This window comes from Pseudophryne corroboree, chromosome 7, assembly GCF_028390025.1.
Source record: "Pseudophryne corroboree isolate aPseCor3 chromosome 7, aPseCor3.hap2, whole genome shotgun sequence".
In the NCBI taxonomy this organism is placed as follows: Eukaryota; Metazoa; Chordata; class Amphibia; order Anura; family Myobatrachidae; genus Pseudophryne; species Pseudophryne corroboree.
Window position 1 is genome coordinate 43,311,244 of NC_086450.1, and position 24,491 is coordinate 43,335,734.

At 45.5% G+C, this 24,491-nt stretch overlaps 1 protein-coding gene across 3 annotated transcripts in view; it reads left to right on the top strand.

Moving 5' to 3' along the window:
* ADARB1 (adenosine deaminase RNA specific B1) overlaps positions 1–24,491 on the top strand; it is a 230,471-nt gene that overhangs the window by 106,341 nt on the left and 99,639 nt on the right. Inside the window, exon 1 of one of the 3 annotated variants that reach the window (XM_063933086.1) lies at positions 9,771–9,985. The exons of the other annotated variants lie outside the window; for them this stretch is intronic. Within the exon in view, the coding sequence (XP_063789156.1) occupies positions 9,883–9,985 (103 nt within the window). The 5' untranslated portion in view covers positions 9,771–9,882. Of the gene's footprint in view, positions 1–9,770; positions 9,986–24,491 lie in introns of those variants that run through there. 3 annotated transcript variants of the gene reach the window in all.

The following is a 24,491-nucleotide window of genomic DNA, read 5'->3' on the forward strand; positions in this document are numbered from 1 at the left end:
CCTTGTATTAAAGTCTTCTAGTAGCTTGCTTCTTACATGGTGATTTGTGAATGAATGGCGCCACCTTGTGGTGTAACCTTTCATAGCAGCTGATTTTCACTGCACAGTGCTTTGGTCTGTTAAGTGTTGTTCTTTAGAAGCTATTTTGCAATATATGAGTGCTGTTGTTGGTTGGAACATCCTGAAATTTTTTTTGGGACTGCTGTGACCGCTCCCTGTAATCATGTACTGAGGCTGCTAGCAGTACTTGGCTGGCACAGGATTGTACTACCAGAGCCTAGGAGCTGTTTGATTTAAGATATGAGGGATGCGGTTGGTACTAGTGAGATGTTGTCTGCAAGTGGTATTTCCCTGTGTATCATGTACGGCACTTGTCGTCTTGACTTGTTGCCATCTATTACTGTAAATCGCAGTCAAATGCTTTTAAAGTGCTGAGGTGTTTGGCTTAGATGAGTCCACTGTGCAGTCTAGTAACAAATAATATGATTAAAATACTCCTGTCCTTCCAGCTCGCTCCCCAGTGTCTTCAGAAGGTGCTGCCCATACTGCGTCACAACACTGATGCGCTGTGTGAGTGTTACGCACCCTGTACTGATGGGTCACTGACCTACAGAATGTATAAACTTCAAAATCTGCCATTTACAGTCCAGGTTTTAAGGATATCCGAAATATAGTCAAAGGGGCGGCAGTTGACTGGTAACATGTTGACATTGGGGTTAAGCAGTAGGGGGAATGTCAGGGAGAGGGGAAATATACTTACCGGAACGCTGGAGACCCGCAGGTCCACATGACTGCTGGGACCGGGAAGACGCCTCTGTATTCACGATGAATATTGACATTTTGTACCGCACATAGATATCTATGCTATGCTTGTACACAGGTGACTTGAATAGTACTTCAGTCAATTTGATTTACCCATCTGCGTTCCAACATGGATGTCCTTTAAAACCTGGAATTTAATGGCGGATTTTGGGATACTCTTGTCTAAATTCACAAACAAAGTTTTGGGTTTAAAGTTGTTTAAAATACCACATTGTGTAGATTGACAAATGTGGGTAAAGGACCTAAGGCTGTTAAGCGTGCGTACGTACGTAAGAATTATGGGGTGGTCTTCAGTATGCCGAATGTCGGGATCCCGGCGCACAGTATACTGGCGCCGGAATCCCAACACCCTGCATACCGACAGCTATTCTCCCTCGTCCACGACCCCCCTGGAGGGAGAATAAAATAGCGTAGCGCGCCACCGTGCCCGCAGCGTGGCGAGCCTGCAGGGGGCTCCTTTGCGCCCGCCACGCTGTCGGTATGCTGGCGGTCGGGCTCCCGGCGCCGGTATGCTGGTCGCCGGGAGCCTGGCCGCCGGCATACCATACTACACCCGAATTATGATCTTTAACGTGTTAAAGCAGTCACATTGAAACTCTCACAATGGGCTTTTGTGAAAATTGGTGTTTTCACTATATACTAATTGGCATGTGGTCGTCCTGTGCTGCATGTGCAAAGCTGATCTATATGGTGGCAGCCTATTAGCTGCAAAAATGCTGTAGTTTTTCACATGGAAGGTATTCACGGTTATCACACGAAAAAGGCAGTGAAAAAACAGCTTTTCAACAAAATGCGCGCTCCCGTTTTTCAACCTATCCTTTTCCAAAATTGCGAAAATTCGTGGCCTCAAAACCAGTGAAAAGTTTAGGAAAAATGGGAAAATTAGCCTATACCCAAAAAAATTACAAACTAACATAGGAGAACAGTATAGAAGTGTATTAGAGGTCATATAAGATTTTGGGGACTTAAATTGGGTCAAATGCATTTTTTTTAATGTTAAACTATTAGGTTTTTTTTGTGCAAATGAAATGCTTTCATTACATGCACAGGAAAATGGGTAAAAGTATATATTTGGGTTACTTTATAGTGCTTAAAAAAAAAAAAAAAAAAAGTCTGAATTGCAAGCCACCCCAATATACCTGTATTTTTCTACAAAAAAAACTAATTGGCCAATTAAAAATGATGAAACTTCTATTTATTTAACAGTTTCTTATATAGCGCAGCATATTCCGTTGCGCTTTACAATTAGAACAACAGTAATAGAACAAAACTGGGTAAAAACAGACAGGCATTGAGGTAGGAAGGCCCTGCTCGCAAGCTTACAATCTATGCGGGCTGCCTACTTAGTCATGCAGGGAGGTGTACCAGGGGTTATGAACCAAATCTCTATATTTTACCCTAAAATAGGGATTTTGCACTGCTGACCACCTGCTCACAGTAGTGAGATCAAATTTGCAATAAAACCCATGGAGACTTTTTGCTGATAACTATTCGCAGCTAATTGGACACCTGGTTTAAGCAGTCGTGATACAAACCCTTGCTTTTATCGTGAAACTGCATTTTTTTGCGGCTAATAGGATGTTTCCCCCTTAGTCCCAAAGTTCTGTAAATGAAAACAAACTTTGTATTGGACAGAACCAAATCTGTTTTGGCAGATTCCAACACCAGACTTTACAGGAGAGCAAGTGTTGGAAAAGAAATATGGCCTCTACTGTCCCAGGATTATAGGAATAAGAGTGGACAACTTCTCCACTGTTTCTTTTTAATTATTTTAAGTCCACTCCTAACCCCCTTGCATACCGCGCTGCATTCCTTGCCTGCCAGTATTAAGTCCCCTTGTAAGTTATTTAAAACAATAAAATTACATGTTTTTCTTTAAACTCCTTCCATTGGGTTTTGGATAGTTGCACTCAGAGCCACCACCCATTCCAGTATGCAAAAGCAAATGTAGTTAAAGTAATGTTAGACTAACTGCCATTGGAGGAAGGTACATTTGCAGGAAGATTTGCCTTACTTAAAGCAAATGCAAAATATTAAAGGGAAAAGTCAGCCGGTTATGTGTGAATACTTGGCAGCGTACGTTGTCTCCCAGGCATTGTTACTATATGTTTACATTGTTTTGGGATGATTTGTTAAGCAGATAAAGTACACCACAAATTGCTGTATGAGGTACTATAGAAAAACCAGCCAATCCTGCCTTACACCATCTAATAGGTTACCTGCTGTATTGTGACGGCTGTACTGTACCTCGCTGTGCTTCTGTTTGTCTTGTTCTAAATGTGAATAAAAGCTGTTGGATTAAAAACAGAAATGAATAAAAAATGGACTCTGTCCAAACCTATAAAGTTAGTTTTGGATGACATTGTGTAAAAGGAAAAGGTACTTACCTACGACCGCAGGCCACTGCATTTTGGAAGGGCCACTAGCTGCTGATGGGTAGAACAGGTGTTTTTAAAACTTTTGTCGTTGCTGCTACATGGAGTTATCCTGTAACGTGGCTGGAGTAGGAGCATAACATGGACTGTGTAACTTGGCTTGTATGCTGATAGAACAAAATATTTTGATTTCAGGAAGGTATTCTCCAGGTCTTCCAAAAAGCATCCTGATGCATACTGATAACTAACCAGTAGGTGGTGCTGTTGTCTCATACTTGTCGCATGTTCTATACTGCAGAAGCTCCTGTGTTGTGAGCGGAGAACTGCAGCAAGTCGCGTAAGGTGTTTGTAGATCATTTTAGGTATGCTACTATTTATATACAGCAACTCCATTCCTGTAGAGACCTAAAAGACTCAGGACGTGATTCAGAGGTGTCTGCAGCTGCGTCTATTGCTGGTTGTCCATCTGGCACGCTATGGAAATGCTGACAAACACCTTCTCTTGTGTACATCCGTGTATGGTGAGTGTGCAAGGGCTGAGGCACCCACTTTTGGTGTCTGTACACTCTGCACTACCTATTAGTCTGACCTTAGACGCCACCTTTGCTCGCACCATACACGGGAGGTGCGTTTTCTCTTCTGTGTGTGGCCTTCAGTGTGGGCGGTCTAGCGTCTCTGTGCGCAAACACTTTCACCCATAGCACAGACCATCTCCATGCCTGCGCTAAGACACCGGCCAGGTATGGCCACTACTTTCTCACTACACTTCTCCCAGCGTGCCCGGAGCAAGGGTATGTTTCAGCGCCCACTTCCTTTTACTGAATTGGGTGAATGTTATGTTTGAAAAGAAATATATTTAAAAATCCTAAATTGGTGGCAGGGCCGGTTCTAGACTTTGTGGAGCTCAGGGTGAAAGTTTCCTTTGGTCGCACCTATGATTAGCATAGGAACGCCTAAAAATATAAGAGTGTGGCTTTATGGGGAAGGGTGGTGGCCACAGAATAGTACCAATTGAGATTACACAGCACAGTAGTACCCCTTATACACTGTATGCCACGCGGTAGAGCCCCTTATACACATTACACAACATAGTAGAGCCCCTTTTACTTGCTACACAACACAGAGAGGTGCTGCAGCAGCCGGGACATAGAGGTGCTGCAGCAGCTAAGGCATAAAGAGGTGATGCAGCAGCTTGGACAGAGAGGTGCTGCAGCAGCCGGGGCAGAAAGAGGTGCTGCAGCAGCCGGGGCAGAGAGTGGTGTAGCAGGACAGAAGTAACCCTGCTGCACCGCTACAAGCAGACTCTGAGACATATAAAGAGGGCGGCAGAGCTCCGGCATGTGCCTGCTGTCTGTGTCTCCTGCTGTCTCCTCCGACCTGCCCTGTTCCCTACCTAGTCTCTGAGTCAGTGTGTGCCCCTCTGCTTCTTCTCCTTCTGCCATGCGGCTGCCTGTACAGTGGCATGCAGTTTTAGCGGGTGAAGGGGGGGTCAGGCGTGAGCACGGCCTCTAACTTTTCCAGTGGCAGGATCCAGCCTTGCTACACCCCTGCGTGCACTGGATATTAGACCTGCGGTTCTGCACGGACAGTCGGGACTCGTGCATTGCGTGCACCTCTGAATCAGACCCTCATTAAGCTGTTTAAATGTATGATTTATAAAGTGTGCGATGGAGAAAGTCCCCTCTTCCCACAAACCATTTCTAGTCCACCTTCTTCTTTATGTTAATCTCCGTCTTCCGTTGTACTCTGCAAAACCTTAAGGGAAAAAAAAAAGGAATTTCAGAAATTTGTCCATACACGGAGGCAGAATGTCAAAATAAGGCTTAAACTCCATGAAATCGTTCCATCTTCATTTTTTGTTTTTAAATCCTTTTGTGAAGAAAAAGGAAATATCGGAAGTGTAATAATCTGGTTTTCCATCTCTTGTTTAGCCCTATAAAAGGGGTTGGTATCGATATACTGACGCCCGTCATTCCTGCGGTCAGAATCCAGACAGCTGGAAGCCGGGCGCCGGAATGCCAGCAGTGAGGCGAGCGCAAAAAGCCCCTTGCTGGCTCGCTGCGCTTGCCATGCTCTGGGCATTCTTCCTCCAGGGGTGTTTAGGACACCCCAAGAAGAATAGGTGTCGGTATCCCGGCGCCGGTATAATGAACGCTGTGATCTCGACAACCGGGATATTGAATGCATAGCCTATAGAAGGCTGTCCAACCAGTTACCCTGTGTGTTTCACGTGAGCTGCCCGCTACGCTCAGGAGCTTACACCTCACTCGGATTCTTGCTGTGCAGTGTGTGACCGGAGATACTACTGAGACGGACATGGAGGACAGCTTGCTATATATAGGTTATGCTTTGCACTGTAACACCATAATGTCTTAATCTAGGGGATCCGGTCTGAAGATCGACACTGTCTAGGTCGACAGGGTTGGAAGGTCGACGGGTCAAAAGGTCGACATGAGGTTTTTTTTTAAATCTTTTTTTGAATTTTTTCATACTTAACGATCCACGTGGACCACGATTGGAATGGTAATCTGTGCCGAGCGGAGCGAGGCACCTTGCCCAAAGCATGGTGAGCGAAGCGAGCCATGCGTGGGGATACGGTTCACTAATTGGGGTTCCCAGTCACTCTACAAAAAAAACGACACAAACCCCCCCCTCATGTCGACCTAGCACATGTCGACCTAGAAACCCTGTCGATCTTCCAACCCTGTCGACCTGGTGACTGTCGACCTATAGTGGTCGACCTAAACATTGTCGACCTAGACACTGTCGATCTAATGAGCCACACCCCTAATCTAGTGCCTACACAGAAGGATGGCAGTCATTATAGATTTACAACTATTCTATTCACTTGCACCTGAGACCTCACAGCATTATATAGCCCAAAGGTCCTACATATGCCGTCTCAGTTTTAACAGCCTTAGGCGTCTTCATAACATTACCAGCTTCTGCTCTCCAATTGTCCTAGCAGTAACCTTAATTATGCCAGCAGGAAGCAATCAAATTGGCTCAGAGAGACAGAATTTTATGAATTTATTTTAATTCGCCCTTTTTCTCTCTAGATTATTTTGTTTATTGGAAGATGTTTCTGTTTGGCAAGGAAAAAATACTTAAGTGTTAATTTATTACCCTATGCAATTTTTCCCTCCTAACGAACTTGTCCGCTATTTGCAGAGAAAAGAGACGTCGTAGATATTGACGTTGGAAACCGTTGGTTAGCAACCATCGATGTTCATGATTTGATCAAAGCACTTTTTCCATCGAATAGCGTGTTTGCAATGGTTGCCAGACATCAGATTTAAAATGGCTGACTTCTGGAATTCGGCTGCCGACACCCTGAATTGCTGTCCACAGCTCAGTTTGTGCGCGCATGCGCAGAGCCCTGACTGCTTCCACGCATGTGTACTATATAACCATTGATGGTTATGATGCGATGGCTAGTAGCAACACATTTTGATGTCTGAGGCCTGGTGGCAACCATTCAATGTTGAGCTTCTGATGTCCGTCCCTAAGAGATTGTGTCGGGGCAATTTACCATTATGTTGGGGCAGCTGTTCCAACACCGCTGCCTCTGTGAATGGTAGAAATGACTCCCCTAACTAAGATGACCCTTCCAGTATCCTCCCCCTGCTTACCCGCTGAGCATGTTTTCAGCTGTGCATGGCACAGTATACTGGAGAGGGATTTAAAGGGGATCTGTATGGAAAATCGACGGCCAGGGTATGTTAGCAGTGGGGCAAGCCGCTAACCAGCCCCTTGCGAGTTCACTGCGCTCGCCACTGGTTTATATTCTCGCTCTGTGGGTATCGTGGACACCCATCGAGGGAGAACAGAGTTTGGAAAATTGACCAAGATCACACTTCTCATTAACAAAAAATGTGGGCTATGGTACCCTGCATAATGTAGCTGAACAGAAGAGGTATCTCTGCAGCTCTAAGTAAATAGCAGGTATACTTTAACTATTATGAAAACTATAATTTCCTCATGACTTTCAAAGGGTAGGAGGGGTGGGGAGACGTACTGTAATAAAACAGGCCATTAAGTGGATGACCGCAAAATTAGTATGTCTCATACACACAATTGTTATATTTAAGAGTGTAACGCTGGTTTCTTAAGGCCTGTTAAATGTTTCTAATCATCTAAAATATGTAAGCACACCCACTTTCTGGCGAGCGTTCACTTTGCGGAAGTTTGGATGAGCTGCAGCGTTCATACCCAGTAACCCTTGGTAACATGCTCTGGAGTTCTATGGAAACGCTTACCAAGTACATAATGCTTGGTAACAGAATATGCTGCGCTATAGAAGAAGCTGTTAATAATAATAATAATAATGCACTGTGCTATAGGGAAGGTTTGCGATTGGCTAATGAGCGCTCTTCGGTGAAAGATGGAGTAGTAGGATTTGTCTGTGCTATTACCTAGTGCTTCCCTTAAAGTATTAAGTATTTATTCCCTAACTTGACTGATATCATGTAGAAGCATTTATTTGGCCTGGGTTATTTTTTAGTTGTTGGTCTTCTCTTTATACCGTAGGTGACGTTATAGTAATAGATGGGAATTCTTTCTGCCAGTACTTTTAAATGATGATTCCTGGTTGCATATGATGTTGCAGTTGCTGCTGCATGCTTTGTGTGTATCTGTGCAGAGCCAGCGCAAGCCGTTCAGCAAAGGGATGCAGTGCAGGGAGGCGCCAGGGGCGGGAGAGGCGCTCTCCCTGCGCTGCATCCCTGTACTGAGCTAATGTCCCCCTGCTGCTCCCGCCGCCGGCTGTCGCACTTTGACAGGCAGCGGCGCCGGCAGCATGAAGCCTTATCTTTCCTCCCCTGTGTCAGTGCAGTGTGCGGGCGTAAAAGGGGGCGGGGTCACACTGAGCGGGGGGGGGGGGGGGGGGGGGGCGGAGCTACATGGGACCAGGCTGAACAGGAGGATGATTTGCTCCAGCTCCGGCCTGCCAGACTTCCTTAGGTACGAGGATGGAAAGAGTGAGTGAAAGTGTGTGTGCATGTGTGACTGTGTAATGTATGTACAGTGTGTGTGTGTGCAGCATAATGTGTGTAAGCGGCACTGGTACAAGGGGCGTTACGTGTGTAAGCGGCACTGGTACAGGGGGGCGTTACGTGTGTAAGCGGCACTGGTACAGGGGGGCGTTACGTGTGTAAGCGGCACTGGTACAGGGGGGCGTTACGTGTGTAAGCGGCACTGGTACAGGGGGGCGTTACGTGTGTAAGCGGCACTGGTACAGGGGGGCGTTACGCGTGTAAGCGGCACTGGTACAGGGGGGCGTTACGCGTGTAAGCGGCACTGGTACAGGGGGGTGTAACGCGTGTAAGCGGCACTGGTACAGGGGGGCGTTACGCGTGTAAGCGGCACTGGTACAGGGGGGCGTTACGCGTGTAAGCGGCACTGGTACAGGGGGGCGTTACGCGTGTAAGCGGCACTGGTACAGGGGGGCGTTACGCGTGTAAGCGGCACTGGTACAGGGGGGCGTTACGCGTGTAAGCGGCACTGGTACAGGGGGGCGTTACGTGTGTAAGCGGCACTGGTACAGGGGGCGTTACGTGTGTAAGCGGCACTGGTACAGGGGGCGTTACGTGTGTAAGCGGCACTGGTACAGGGGGCGTTACGTGTGTAAGCGGCACTGGTACAGGGGGCGTTATGTGCGCTGTCCCTTTGTAAAGTATGGCAGGGCGCAGAACACCCTAGCACCGGCCCTGTATCTGTGTGTTGTATTTTACTCCAGGCCAGTGCAAGTAAGACATGGTGCTTTCTGGGCATCTGTTCCAAGCGCGGATCCCTTGGCTCAGATTTGTATTACAGATCATCGGTGTCCATGTCAAACATATGGGACGTGTGAACCAGATTTCCTATAACAGATCCCTGCGATGTCCTCTTGTTCTAATCATTCCTTCTGCGCTTCGTCATCCAATCAGAAGGGAGTCAATATACAGCAAATCTAAAATCCAGTTCCAAGTCCTGCATTTATTATTACCAGTTATTTATATAGCGCACACATATTCCGCAGCGCTTCACATTTGATTGTCTGGCTAGCTAGCTGCCACCTCCATCCACAATGTGGTGTTCAGCTGTGAACTGTTTATACAAGAGAAGTTAAAGATCATGTTGAAACAATAGAACCATTAACCTACTGTAAAGAACGTAAGACTGATAGTATAACTTTTCTCTGATCCTTAAAGACGTTTTATTTATTTAAACTGTGACATGCATAAGGGGCATTGTGGTCCAAATGTAATACAATGCATTTACACATACAGCAATACACAAGGGCAGCTTGGAATAAAGGGGATGAACCTATTTGCCATCACACGGGTGACATACGCTTAGATAAATCCTGCTCTGTACTACAACTTAAAACGGGCACTTGCAGATAAATGCAGCTCCTTAGTAACCTGATGGTTGGGGATGAGACAAATGGGAGGATGACAGATGTTTGTACATTCCCACCATGCATGCTCTCCTCCTCAGCCACCTCCCCTACCTCCCCTGCCTGCTTAGTGTGTGAGTGATGGCACATGTGCCTCGAGAGTCTGCCTCCACTGCTGAGCTAGGAAGGAGGAGGGGGGTGCCTGTGCTGCTGCCTGGCCGGATGACAGAGGGTTAACTGCTTGCTATAAAGAGACTCCGTTACTCTGTAGCTGAGTACTAGCAGCGCCCTGACCCCCAGCCTGCCATGGCATCGCTCCTGCTGACTGCTGCCTGTGACATGGGCAATCTCTTCAGCCTGGTCAGGCGGCGCTTTAAGCGGAGGAGGAAGAAGCGCTCGGAGAGGAAAGGTAGGAGCTGGCCGCGTCTGGGTAATGTAGCTGCGCTGCCGCTGTTTGTGAAGTGTAACAACGTAACACTCAGGGAGTTTGTAAAGAGACATAGGGGGAGAGTCAAATGTTTGAAAAGTCAGTTGGGTGTTTGTTTTTCCCATCTAATAGACAGACACCCAACCGACACTTCACACATTTGAATTTCCCCCCTAAAGTTTTACATGAGCGTGTGTAGCCGGCTTTGTCGCATCCCGCTGTGCGTTGTACCGACTTAGTTGCCGCTGGGTAATAGCAAGATCTTAAGACTTATAAATGTCTTCAGTTATCCTTAGGACCTCTATGTATGTATGTATGTATGTATTTAATTTATTTAATTTATTTAAACTGTTACATGCATAAGGGGCAGCTTAGAACCAGTGAGCCTGGGAATTTGTGTTGGATACTTTTCCCAGAACTGATGTGAGAGTTGGGTTGTAGATGGTTACACCTGTAGTTATACTGTACTGGATCTCCTACATTGCAGTACAGATGTATAGATGTGTTCTTAGGTTGCTGAACCTTTTATTTCTCTCATTATAAGAGTACAGGGTTATAGGGGTGTACTTCCACCACCACCCCAATGTGTGGTCGGTACTGTACCTCTTTGTCCTACTTGTCTGTACAGCTACAGTATGAGTTTATTATTAAGGTACTGTAGTAGTGCAATAATGCCAGCATGTTACTGTTAGTCATGAAGTGTAATCCATATGTAATAATCTGATCCAACTATTAGTTCTCAGCTCTACTAGCCTGACATAACACTGTGTGCTGAGTGCTTCTTCTTGTGGTTCTATTTCTATTCTGAAATAATTCACATATGATGCACTTTAAGTATGTAGCGTCCAAATCCTTGTACACTATCCTTATATTTGTATTTATCTAAAGTGAGTGACACACATTTTAAACAAAAACATTGTGTGTGTGTGGGTATATATAGACATATATATAATGTGTACATGTATATGTGTATTTGTGTGTGTGTATGTATATATATATATATATGTGTGTGTGTGTATATATGTGTGTGTATATATGTATGTGTGTATATATGTGTGTGTGTGTGTGTGTGTATATATATATATATATATATATATATATAACAAAATTTTGCATGAAGGCACTTACCCCAAGAACGGTGTCAATGACAGCCTGGAGCTTGATTGTATATTAATTTGTCCTCTGAGTCCATTATATTCAAGGGACGGAGGATCAAGGCTTCATTCCTCCTTTTTACAGATGGTATTTCGAATCTCTAAAGGAAAATTTCTATTAAGTAACAGCTAATGGCATTGCAGTTAAGGTTGATTTAGAAATCGGAATAATCACAGCTGCCCGTGGACAAGTTAATTTGAAAATCCAAGGCTTCCTAAAATCCATTAGCATGACAGATTTAGTGTGATAAACCCAGTGTGTGTCATCCATTGGCTCTTGCAGGATTATGAGTGATAACTATAGCAAATGGGCTGAGGGACTGACTTTCCCCTTCTCTGCTCACCTGTCACTGGGAGCCTTATCTTAAGCACAATGTCTCGGGTGGCTATGGTGTAAAAATAGGAAGCTCATTCTGATTGCCTACTGTAGCGTCCTTCCCCACTGCTACTTTATCAATGGGTTCCACACACATTGCAACTTCACTGCATTTAATATCAATAAGATGCTGTGTCTTAATGGACTTCAGCTCTTTTACACACTGGGGTTAAATAAAAAAAGCGAGTTTACATTATTTATATATATATATATATATATATATATATATATATATATATATATATATATAAAATTCAGTTTCTTTGGGTTTTGGAAAGTAATGATTACAATTAAACCCCATATACACCTGTGTTCAGGAGAGGTAGCACATGTTGGGGTAACCAGTGTGGTGTTGCCCTTTTTTACAGCTGCATTGCCCGGTATTTGGAAGGAATGGGCAGCAAAACTTTTTTTAATATCTTTTCTAGACTTTCATTGACATGCTTTCCAGATTCTTTACTACTTTTTCTCCCATAATGTATTCAGTCTGTAGAGCTTATCTGCTAAGTTCCCGCTGAAACGCCGGCTGCGCTTCACTGACCTTTCCATCCCAATGTCTCGCTGACTGGAGCGAGCAGTTATCGGTACACTAGGCAGAGGATTGAGTTGCTAGAACTTGCCCGTTGGTAAAAGGCAGGTGTCTTCCGACGGCTTTTTGTTTTCCAGATAACAAAGGTGCAGAACATAATTACCATAAGATGCATAGAACGAGTCGTGTAAGGCCATATACATGGGGTAATGTGGAGAAGGCGTGCTCACTCACCACTGTAAACTATGATAAGAAGAGCAAATAAAATACAATGAGCTGCTCTTTCTTTTGGTGGGCAGTTTGTCTTTTTATTTTTATTTTTTTAGCATCCATCCATCCATCCATCCATCCCAAAAATCAACTGACAGCTGTACAGCACTGTTACCTGGCTCTTGGGATCCGTCCATGTTTTTTGAATGGGAAGCTCATAAGGCGTGGAACTTGACAACACATCTGGAATTGCGGGCAAGAAGAGGCCCTCCTTGTGCATGATAGTGTGTGTGTATCTGCGTGCGTGTACATATCTATAATGTGTATTCGTAGGAACGGCACTAACAGGAATTCAGTTATGAATAAAGAAGCTAGAACACTGCGGTCAATTCACGTTTCAGTTTTTTAAACTTACGTCAGAATTGATAATACAGTGAAAAAGTGCTTATCTAAATATACTCTTCTCTAGGACCGTGCCGCCAGCGTCCTTCGCCCGGGGTCAGGGCTTGATGACGTCATCACTGATGGCGTACGTCTCCCACGCTCCCCACCTGCTTTGTGCGTTGCTTAGCAACCCGGTCTGTAGAGACAAACAGGACAAAACATACAAAATGTGCAGTACAAAGGCTAAAAAATACAGTGAAACAATAACCAATGATAGAATGTCTTCTCATCAGCTCGAAAGCAAGAAAGGTTAATCTGTGTGGAGTTTATACGAACTCCGGCTCCAATGTCAAACTACCATGAATATTACTGAATCGATTTTTAAATATCAAGAAAATACATCAACCAATAAAGGTCAAAAAGGAAATACGATTATAACTAAGGCACAAATATAGAGTCCCGATATATTAGTAACTGATGTGTTTAGAGAAAGCAACTAAGACTAAGGCCGTGTACACACGGTGAGATTCGGACTTATTCGATTCTCACTGTGCGACGGGGGGCCGTGTCAGCACATAATGAGTGTGCTTGCGATCCTGGTTCTGTGCGAATTTGGCTAAGTGTCAATCCTGACTATCTCTTCTATAGAGATAGTCAGGATTGACTTGCCTGCACAGCCTATTTTTTCGGCCGATGCCGACCGCGCATCGGATCGGGATCGCAAGGTGACTGTCACCTTGCGATCTGCACTATCTTTTCTTCCGATTCTGACTATATAGTCAGAATCGGAAGAAAAGATCTTACTGTGTGTACACACCTTTAGTTGCTCGTTAAGACCATAAGGTGTCACAGTATTAAGACGTAACAACGTAACTATTAAGTGATCTTCTACCATACCTCCATGGTACATTAGGCTGATACAAAATATTTGCAGTATATTTGTAATTATGTAAGTAAGCTCCTGTTCCTCTTTACTTAACCACTTAGGGGTCTATGCAATTGATCCGACAAGTCTGAACAAGGGCTTTTTCCGACTTTTTTAGGTCGAACCTGGATTCGACCTATTCAAGTCATTTGCTGTCTTCCCGACTTGTCGGAATACACATGGATCGATGGGTTAGCAGCGGATCCACGGATATTGTCGAATTTGCGGACATTTCCGACAGGTTTTTGGCCCGTTTTCTTCAATGCCGATCCGACTTTATAGAAAAGTTGGATTGGCATTGTCGAAAACGGGCTAAACCTGTCGGAAATGCCCGGAAATTGAATAGTGCAGTGTCTGATCCTCTCCATCGGAGAGGATCCAACACCAATTGAATAGACCCTTTTACTGGCAATTTTTTCTTTCCAAAAACACTCAAATTGTCAGGATTTTTTTTTTCTTTTTTTGGGGGTGATAACATCTCCTGCATGCATTATTGTGTGCATTCCCCAGTTATGCAAAATGCGTCAGATAATGGGGGACAGTGTCTCATTAGGCTGAACGTTGGTTGAGTGGATATCCAGGTTCCCTCAATACTGTTGGGTCACTGGTACTAGGGATCTAATACTTGCTGGGCAGTTAGTGATCTGTTGCCCAGGAACGTAATTAGGCTAACACTGACATAGTAGTGAAAACATATTTTCATAGCAAGTTCATTGCACCAGTAGAGTATTTGGGGGAGATGTATCAAGCAGCGGAGAAGTTGGCAAGTTGAGAAGTTGCCCATAACAACCAATCAGCTTTGAGGTACAATATATATATATATATATATATATATATATATATATATATATATATATATATATATATATATATAATCTCTAACGTCCTAAGTGGATGCTGGGGACTCCGTCAGGACCATGGGGAATAGCGGCTCCGCAGGAGACGGGGCACAAAAAGTAAAAGCTTTTGGACCTAGGTGGTGTGCACTGGCTCCTCCCCCTATGACCCTCCTCCAAGCCTCAGTTAGATCTTTGTGCCCGGCCGAGAAGGGTGCAATCTAGGTGGCTCTCCTGAGCTGCTTAGAAGTAAAAGTATACTTAGGTTTTTTTATTTTCAGTGAGTCCTGCTGGCAACAGGCTCACTGCAGCGTGGGACTAAGGGGAGAAGAAGCGAACTCACCTGCGTGCAGAGTGGATTGGGCTTCTTGGCTACTGGACATTAGCTCCAGAGGGACGATCACAGGCCCAGCCATGGATGGGTCCCGGAGCCGCGCCGCCGGCCCCCTTACAGATGCTGAAGCAAGAAGAGGTCCATAAATCGGCGGCAGAAGACTTTCCTGTCTTCATAAGGTAGCGCACAGCACTGCAGCTGTGCGCCATTGCTCTCAGCACACTTCACACTTCGGTCACTGAGGGTGCAGGGCGCTGGGGGGGGGGGGGCGCCCTGGGAAGCAATGAATTTACCTTATTTGGCAAAAAATACATCACATATAGCTCCTGGGCTATATGGATGTATTTAACCCCTGCCAGTTTTCCAGAAAAAAGCGGGAGAAGAGCTCGCCGAGAAGGGGGCGGGGCCTATCTCCTCAGCACACAGCGCCATTTTTCCCACACAGCTCCGCTGGTAGGAAGGCTCCCAGAATCTCCCCTGCATCCTGCACTACAGAAACAGGGTAAAAAAGAGAGGGGGGCACTTATTTGGCAAAATAACAGATATAAGCAGCTATAAGGGATAGACACTTATTGTAAGGTTGTCCCTATACATATATAGCGCTCTGGTGTGTGCTGGCAAACTCTCCCTCTGTCTCCCCAAGGGGCTAAGTGGGGTCCTGTCCTCTATCAGAGCATTCCCTGTGTGTGTGCTGGGTGTCGGTACGTGTGTGTCGACATGTATGAGGAGGAAAATGATGTGGAGGCGGAGCAATTGCCTATAATGGTGATGTCACCCCCTAGGGAGTCGACACCTGAATGGATGGCCGTAATTAAGGAATTACGTGACAGTGTCGGCACGTTACAAAAAACTGTTGACGACATGAGACAGCCGGCAGCTCAGTTAGTGCCTGTCCAGGCGTCTCAAACACCGCCAGGGGCTATAAAACGCCCGTTACCTCAGTGGGTCGACACGGACCCAGACACAGACACTGACTCCAGTGTCGACGGTGAAGAAACAAACGTATTTTCCAGTAGGGCCACACGTTACATGATCACGGCAATGAAGGAGGTTTTGCACATCTCTGATACTGCAAGTACCACGAAAAGGGGTATTATGTGGGGTGTGAAAACTACCCGTAGTTTTTCCTGAATCAGAGGAATTGAATGAAGTGTGTGATGAAGCGTGGGTTACCCCCGACAAAAAACTGCTAATTTCTAAAAAATTATTGGCACTATATCCCTTCCCACCAGAGGTTAGGGCTCGTTGGGAAACACCCCCTAGGGTAGATAAGGCGCTCACACGCTTATCAAAACAAGTGGCGTTACCGTCTCCAGAAACGGCCGCCCTTAAGGAGCCAGCAGATAGGAGGCTGGAAAATATCCTTAAAAGTATATACACACATACTGGTGTTATACTGCGACCAGCAATCGCCTCAGCCTGGATGTGCAGTGCTGGGGTGGCGTGGTCGGACTCCCTGACTGAGAATATTGATACCCTGGATAGGGACAGTATTTTATTGACTATTGAGCAATTAAAAGATGCATTTTTATATATGCGAGATGCACAGAGAGATATTTGCACTCTGGCATCAAGAGTAAGTGCGATGTCCATTTCTGCCAGAAAAGGGTTATGGACGTGACAGTGGTCAGGTGATGCGGATTCAAAACGGCACATGGAGGTATTGCCGTATAAAGGGGAGGAGTTATTTGGGGTCGGTCTATCAGACCTGGTAACCACGGCAACGGCTGGGAAATCCACATTTTTACCTCAAGTCACCTCTCAACAGAAAAAGACACCGTCTTTTCAGCATCAGTCCTTTCGTTCCCATAAAGGCAAGCGGACAAAAGGACAGTCATATCTGCCCCGGGGTAGAGGAAGGGGAAAAAGACTGCAGCAGACAGCTTCTTCCCAAGAACAGAAGCCCTCTTCCGCTTCTGCCAAGTCCTCAGCATGACGCTGGGTCCTTACAAGCAGACTCGGGTACGGTGGGAGGTCGTCTCAGAAATTTCAGCGCGCAGTGGGCTCACTCGCAAGTGAACCCCTGGATCCTGCAAGTAGTATCTCAGGGGTACAAATTGGAATTCGAGACGTCTCCCCCTCGCCGGTTCCTGAAGTCTGCTTTACCAATAGCTCCCTCCGACAGGGAGGCGGTATTGGGAGCCATTCACAAGCTGTACTCCCAACAGGTGATAATAAAAGTACCCCTCCTACAACAAGGGAAGGGATATTACTCCACACTGTTTGTGGTACCGAAACCAGACGGTTCGGTGAGACCGATTTTAAATCTAAAATCTTTGAACACTTATATCAAAAGATTCAAATTCAAGATGGAATCACTCAGAGCAGTGATAGCGAACCTGGAAGAAGGGGACTATATGGTGTCTCTGGACATCAAGGATGCCTATCTCCATGTCCCGATTTGCCCTTCTCACCAAGGGTATCTCAGGTTCGTAATACAGAACTGTCATTATCCGTTTCAGACGCTGCCGTTTGGATTGTCCACGGCACCCCGGGTCTTTACCAAGGTAATGGCCGAAATGATGATTCTTCTTCGAAGAAAAGGCGTATTAATTATCCCTTACTTGGACGATCTCCTAATAAGGGCAAGGTCCAGAGAACAGTTAGAAGTCAGAGTAGCACTATCTCAAGAAGTACTACAACAGCACGGGTGGATTTTAAATATTCCAAAATCGCAGCTGATTCCGACGACACGTCTGCTGTTCCTAGGGATGATTCTGGACACAGTCCAGAAAAAGGTGTTTCTCCCGGAGGAGAAAGCCAGGGAGTTATCCGAGCTAGTCAGGAACCTCCTAAAACCAGGAAAGGTGTCAGTGCATCAATGCACAAGGGTCCTGGGAAAAATGGTGGCTTCTTACGAAGCGATTCCATTCGGCAGATTCCACGCAAGAATTTTTCAGTGGGATCTGCTGGACAAATGGTCCGGATCGCATCTTCAGATGCATCAGAAAATAACCCTGTCTCCAAGGACAAGGGTATCTCTTCTGTGGTGGCTGCAAAGTGCTCATCTCCTAGAGGGCCGCAGATTCGGCATTCAGGACTGGATCCTGGTGACCACGGATGCCAGCCTGAGAGGCTGGGGAGCAGTCACACAAGGAAGAAACTTCCAGGGAGTGTGGTCAAGCCTGGAGACTTCACTTCACATAAATATACTGGAACTAAGGGCAATTTACAATGCTCTAAGCCTAGCAAAGCCTCTGCTTCAGGGTCAGCCGGTGTTGATCCAGTCGGACAACATCACAGCAGTCGCCCACATAAACAGGCAGGGCGGCACAAGAAGCAGGAGGGCAATGACAGAAGCTGCAAGGATTCTGCAATGGGCGGAAAATCATGTGATAGCACTGTCAGCAGTGTTCATTCCGGGAGTGGACAACTGGGAAGCAGACTTCCTCAGCAGACACGACCTACACCCGGGAGAGTGGGGACTTCATCCGGAAGTCTTCCTCATGATTGTGAACCGTTGGGAAAAACCAAAGGTGGACATGATGGCGTCTCGCCTCAACAAAAAACTAGACAGGTATTGCGCCAGGTCAAGAGACCCGCAGGCAATAGCTGTGGACGCTCTGGTAACACCTTGGGTGTTCCAGTCAGTGTATGTGTTCCCTCCTCTGCCTCTCTTACCCAAGGTACTGAGAATTATAAGACGGAGAGGAGTAAGAACTATACTAGTGGCTCCGGATTGGCCAAGAAGGACTTGGTACCCGGAACTTCAAGAGATGCTCACAGAGGACCCGTGGCCTCTGCCGCTAAGAAGAGACCTGCTTCAGCAGGGACCCTGTCTGTTCCAAGACTTACCGCGGCTGCGTTTGACGGCATGGCGGTTGAACGCCGGATTCTGAAGGAAAAAGGCATTCCAGATGAAGTTATTCCTACCCTGATTAAAGCTAGGAAGGATGTAACCGCACAGCATTATCACCGTATTTGGCGAAAATATGTTGCGTGGTGCGAGACCAAGAAGGCCCCGACAGAGGAATTTCAACTAGGTCGTTTCCTACATTTCCTGCAAACAGGACTGTCCATGGGCCTAAAGTTAGGGTCCATTAAGGTTCAAATTTCGGCCTTGTCGATTTTCTTTCAGAGAGAATTGGCTTCATTTCCTGAAGTTCAAACTTTTGTAAAAGGGGTACTGCATATACAGCCTCCCTTTGTGCCCCCAGTGGCACCTTGGGATCTCAATGTAGTTTTGGGATTCCTAAAATCACATTGGTTTGAGCCACTTGCCACGGTGGAATTAAAATATCTCACATGGAAAGTGGTAATGTTGTTGGCCCTGGCTTCTGCCAGGCGAGTATCTGAATTGGCGGCTTTATCCTATAAAAGCCCTTACCTGATATTTCATTCGGATAGGGCGGAATTGAGGACTCGTCCTCAATTTCTTCCTAAGGTGGTTTCAGCGTTTCACCTAAACCAACCTATTGTGGTGCCTGCGGCTACTAGGGACTTGGAGGACTCCAAGTTGCTGGATGTAGTCAGGGCCCTGAAAATATGTTTCCAGGACGGCTGGAGTCAGGAAATCTGACTCGCTGTTTATCCTGTATGCACCCAACAAGCTGGGTGCTCCTGCTTCTAAGCAGACTATTGCGCGTTGGATTTGTAGTACAATTCAGCTTGCACATTCTGTGGCAGGCCTGCCACAGCCAAAATCTGTAAAAGCCCATTCCACAAGGAAAGTGGGCTCATCTTGGGCGGCTGCCCGAGGGGTCTCGGCTTTACAACTTTGCCGAGCAGCTACTTGGTCAGGGGCAAACACGTTTGCTAAATTCTACAAATTTGATACCCTGGCTGAGGAGGACCTGGAGTTCTCTCATTCGGTGCTGCAGAGTCATCCGCACTCTCCCGCCCGTTTGGAAGCTTTGGTATAATCCCCATGGTCCTGACGGAGTCCCCAGCATCCACTTAGGACGTTAGAGAAAATAAGATTTTACTCACCGATTAAATCTATTTCTCGTAGTCCGTAGTGGATGCTGGGCGCCCATCCCAAGTGCGGAGTGTCTGCAATACTTGTACATAGTTATTGTTAACAAAATCGGGTTTTTGTTGTAGTGAGCCATCTTTTCAGAGGCTCCTCTGTTATCATACTGTTAACTGGGTTCAGATCACAAGTTGTACGGTGTGATTGGTGTGGCTGGTATGAGTCTTACCCGGGATTCAAAATCCTTCCTTATTGTGTACGCTCGTCCGGGCACAGTATCCTAACTGAGGCTTGGAGGAGGGTCATAGGGGGAGGAGCCAGTGCACACCACCTAGGTCCAAAAGCTTTTACTTTTTGTGCCCTGTCTCCTGCGGAGCCGCTATTCCCCATGGTCCTGACGGAGTCCCCAGCATCCACTACGGACTACGAGAAATAGATTTATCGGTGAGTAAAATCTTTTTTTTTATATATATATATATATATATATATATATATATATATATATATATATATATATATATATATATATATATATATATATAGTACATTCCATAAATTGAAGGGTAGAAGCTGATTGGTTTGGTATGGGCAACTTCTACACTTGTTCACTTCTCTATGCTTTCCAATGTTTGGTACATATCGCTCTGTGTACCCCCTATATCGCTTACATTGCTAGCCAAGGATTGTTCTCTCCAGTTTCTAAACATAGAGATGGCCTAGGTGCACGTAAGAACCTGAGAAATGAGGAATGGCACTGATGGGACCTCCTGAGAAATATGCAGAAATGAGATCAGTGTCACATTGCTGGTTGGTTCTTCCACTTGTCTTAAGACTGGGTTAGGAGCAGAATATTCACACATAAGAGTCGGGCATTAATGGTGGTTGCTCAGACACGGGAGGGGAGGGGGGAGGGGGGGGGGGGGAGGGGAGGCAGGGGGGAGGGAGGGGGGAGGGGGGGAGTCGTCCAGCCTATAGGATAACTGAGAAAAAGATGTTTGATGTGGTGCTCACCTGAACTCCTTTTTATTCACAAGTGCCGTTCTCGTTGTATTTGTCATCACCAATATGAAGCCACTTAATAGTGTTGTCATCCCTTGCGGGACGCACAGTATGCACATTGGCTCAGAGTCTTCCAATGTCCGGGTGCAGCATCGCTCCTCCACAAGAGTCCTCGCTGATGCTAGGCTGGCAGGGCCTAGTTTTCTAAGGCAATGAGTGCACTCCAATCATTCCTGGAAAATATGCAGACCCACCGGAACCCAACCCTATGGTGGGTCTGCATATTTTCCAGGCATGATTGGAGTGCACTCATTGCCTTAGAAAACTAGGCCCTGCCACGTGTGAAGGATGTGGTACCATGTGGCCCTGCCACATGTGAAGGTTGGTGCCACATGTGAAAGATGTGGCACCCACTGACCTCATCACCTTCATCCACTGGCGGTAGAATATTGCTCCTTTCCAAGCATGTACAGCTCTTGCACTACAATCTGACGTGACTCCCCAAGCTCTGGAGGTCTCCTGGGACCCTTTCTGATGGAGTTAGCTGCTGTCAGTTGATAGGCTGTTGCTTACCGGTCTTATTTTGCACTTCGAATAAATGCATATGAAGGTCCTGTTGTCTCCACATACTGTTCCCCTTTGATATATGGATTTGGAAAACTCGTAAGATTGCATTACTAGTGAAACATTATAAAGTTAAGCTGACTTGGCCACTGAAGCTCCCCCTAAACACTGCCAAACAATTGCCCCTCCTTCAAGTTCCCGGAGGTCTGCTTATAATTCTATGCAACTGGCGCAATCCAGCATTTTTAGACATGACTGATCATGCTTATACAAATGTCCATTCTGTACTACGTTTGAAGTTTAGTTTTTATGTACAGTAATTGGCTGGCCAAATGGTTAATGTCCCACAGTGTATAGTAGACCTACTTCTTGCTGGAGCAATGGCTGAGAATGATGGAAAATTGTGTCTAGGAAGAAAATGCTGAATTGCGCTTTCAATTTAATTTTTTTTTTCTTGTCCATAATTCATGGTTAGTTACCACAAATCGAATTGTTTGTGATTTATTACCCCATTATTCTCTGGTTAAAACAGTGTGTACTCATGATATGAACTTTTCAACCGAAGCAATTCTGTCTTTTATTTATGCATTTTATTTATTAATTTATTTTCAAATCTTAATGAAGCAGTTGGGCTAAATGTAACCTTTTTTTTTTTTTTTTAATCAAGGAGCCAACTGAAAAATTGTAGGGAGCAAGTAAAGCGACTTATACATTTACCTATAGAAATGTATCTCTTCTAAGGTACTGATTATGCCTCTGTATTAATACTTTCAAGTAGGCATTGTCCATTAGTTAACAGGCTTGCCGAAATATTTTTCGGTTCAGGAGTATTTTACCAGACATATACACGGCTAAGGTGTTAGAAACCCCCAAAGCCCGCACCCCAACCTCCCCTCCCGGCCAAACCCTAACCCTCCCCGCTATACTTGCCTTCGGTATTCCGGCGTCAGTGTTCTGATGGGCGTTTGTATTCCGGTATCAATATTTCGACTGCCGAGATCCCGACAGCCAGTATCTTGAACATATACCATGAGGGAGTATCATCATAAAGTTTCAATTATCACTATGAAGTTATTGAGATATCCACATGTACTGTAATTTAATCAACATAATTATTAATCCCTATGTGTATGATGTTGTAAATTACAGCTACCTATGTCAGCTTGTTTCGTTTCAAGAGCTGATAGATGTCAGTAACCTGCATAACTGAAGCCTGCAGTGTTAAGTTCCTCCATTTTAAGGGTAGCAGTGCCCACCAAATCCATGATGAAATGGTGGCTTTGTATGGTGAAGAAAGACCATCATATAACAGTGTTGTGAGGTGGAAAATAAACTTTCAAACTGGACACATGTCCCTTTCAGATGAGCCTTGATCCGGGAAATCATCAATCATGGATCTTGACATGGTGAAGAAAGTAGAAGCGCTTGTCCTCGAGGACAGATGACTAACCATTGAAGTGGTTATGGACGAAGTTGAAGTTATGGAAGTATGTGGAAGATTATATATGAGCAACTGCACATGTCTAAAGTGTCATCACGATGGGTTTCCCGCTTGCTGACCCCGAACTCCATGTTCACATTTGCAGCGGATGTTGTCTCTGCTGGAGCAGGATGAAGAGAATTTCTTTGCACGTCTCATGACTATGGATGAATGCTGCGTCTACCTGTACGATCCGGAGACCAAATAAATGAAAGGCTGAGGTGCAGAAATCTGCAGGGAAGATCATGCTGACCGTTAATCCTAATGTTTACCTTCCGATGGGTCAGACTATCACCAGCGCTTACTGCTCCACCCTTCCAGGGAAGTTGCAAGATGACATGAAAGAAAAATGTTGTTGTATGATCAGCAAAGGCATTAATCTCTTAGTCAAAAATATACCCGCACATACCTCCCAAGCATCCGCTGTGAAAGCCGACAAGTGTGGCAATGAAATTTTGCCCCGTCAGCCCAATTTACCTGATCTCTCAACCAGCGACTTCCTTTTCTTCCCTGAGATTAAGAAGCCACTACAGGGTAGGTCACTTGACAACACAAATTATGTCATTCTGGAATTGGAACAGTGGTTCTTGAGGCAATCACAGGACTTCTATAATGATGGGCTGCTGAAGGTCAAAAAATGCTGGCAGAAATGTGTGGCTCTGCAGGGCAACTACGTGCAGAAGACATTTAATCTGGTCTTACTCTGTTTATGGTGAAAATTATATATAGAAACGGAGGTATGTATGGTCTAAATGTAACCTCAGGGAGAGGAGCAATAGAGGAAAAACCAGACGCTTGACAGTCCGTGCACTGAAAGTTGGTGCTTCTGCAGAACTTGACTCTAGTTATGCAGTGGAACCCAACTTAGTGACTGCTCTGCAGAGGAACCTATTTGAGGCCGAGGTTCTAACGGGATTTGGTGCAGGATAATGCCATGTATCCCCTTATCCCCAACATTTTTCCTTTTCAATTCAAGCGCCTGCAGTTTCCTGTAAGCGTCTGTTTTGCTGTGATGATTAACAAGTTGCAGGGGCAAAAGTTCACTCCTGCAGGCGTAGGACCAGTTGCTTCTCCCATGGGCAGCTTTACATGAAGGAAAAACTGCAAATATTGTTTACAAAGAAATTTTTATAATATACTAGCATTTGCCCACGGCTTTGCTCTTGTTAATCCTTCAGGGATTAACACAAAAAGATGCTTGGGGCTAATAACTCGTGAGCAAGCCATGTAAAGCTGCCCGTGGGAGAAGCAGCTGGTCCTTAGATCTATGCCTGCAGCCCTGAGCGTTTACCTCTGCGACTTGCTGACAGTCATAGTTAAGCAGACGCTCACAGGAAACTGGAGACTCGTGAATTGAAAGGAAATTTGTTGGGGATGAGAGGTATAGGTGGTGTAAACAGTCTCACCTGCACCACATCCCGTTACAGGGGTGTATTCAATTGGTGTCAGATCGATCCGACACTGCACTATTTAATTTGCGTGTGTTTTCAACAGGTGTAGCCCATTTTCTACAGGTGTAGCCCATTTTCGACTTTTTAAAGTCAAATCGGCATTGTCGAAAATGGGTAAAAAATGCCCGCACATTTGCAAAACAAGTCGTAAAAACGGCACTGGACTTAAATAGGTCGAATCCAGATTCGACCTATAAAAGTCGGGAAATGCTGCTTCTCTGACAATAATTGAATAGACGCCATAATCTCTGCCTAAATTAGGTTCTTCTGCAGAGCAGTCACGTCCGGTGCCGTTGCATAACTTGGGCTGAGTCAAGTTCCGTACCTGATGTCA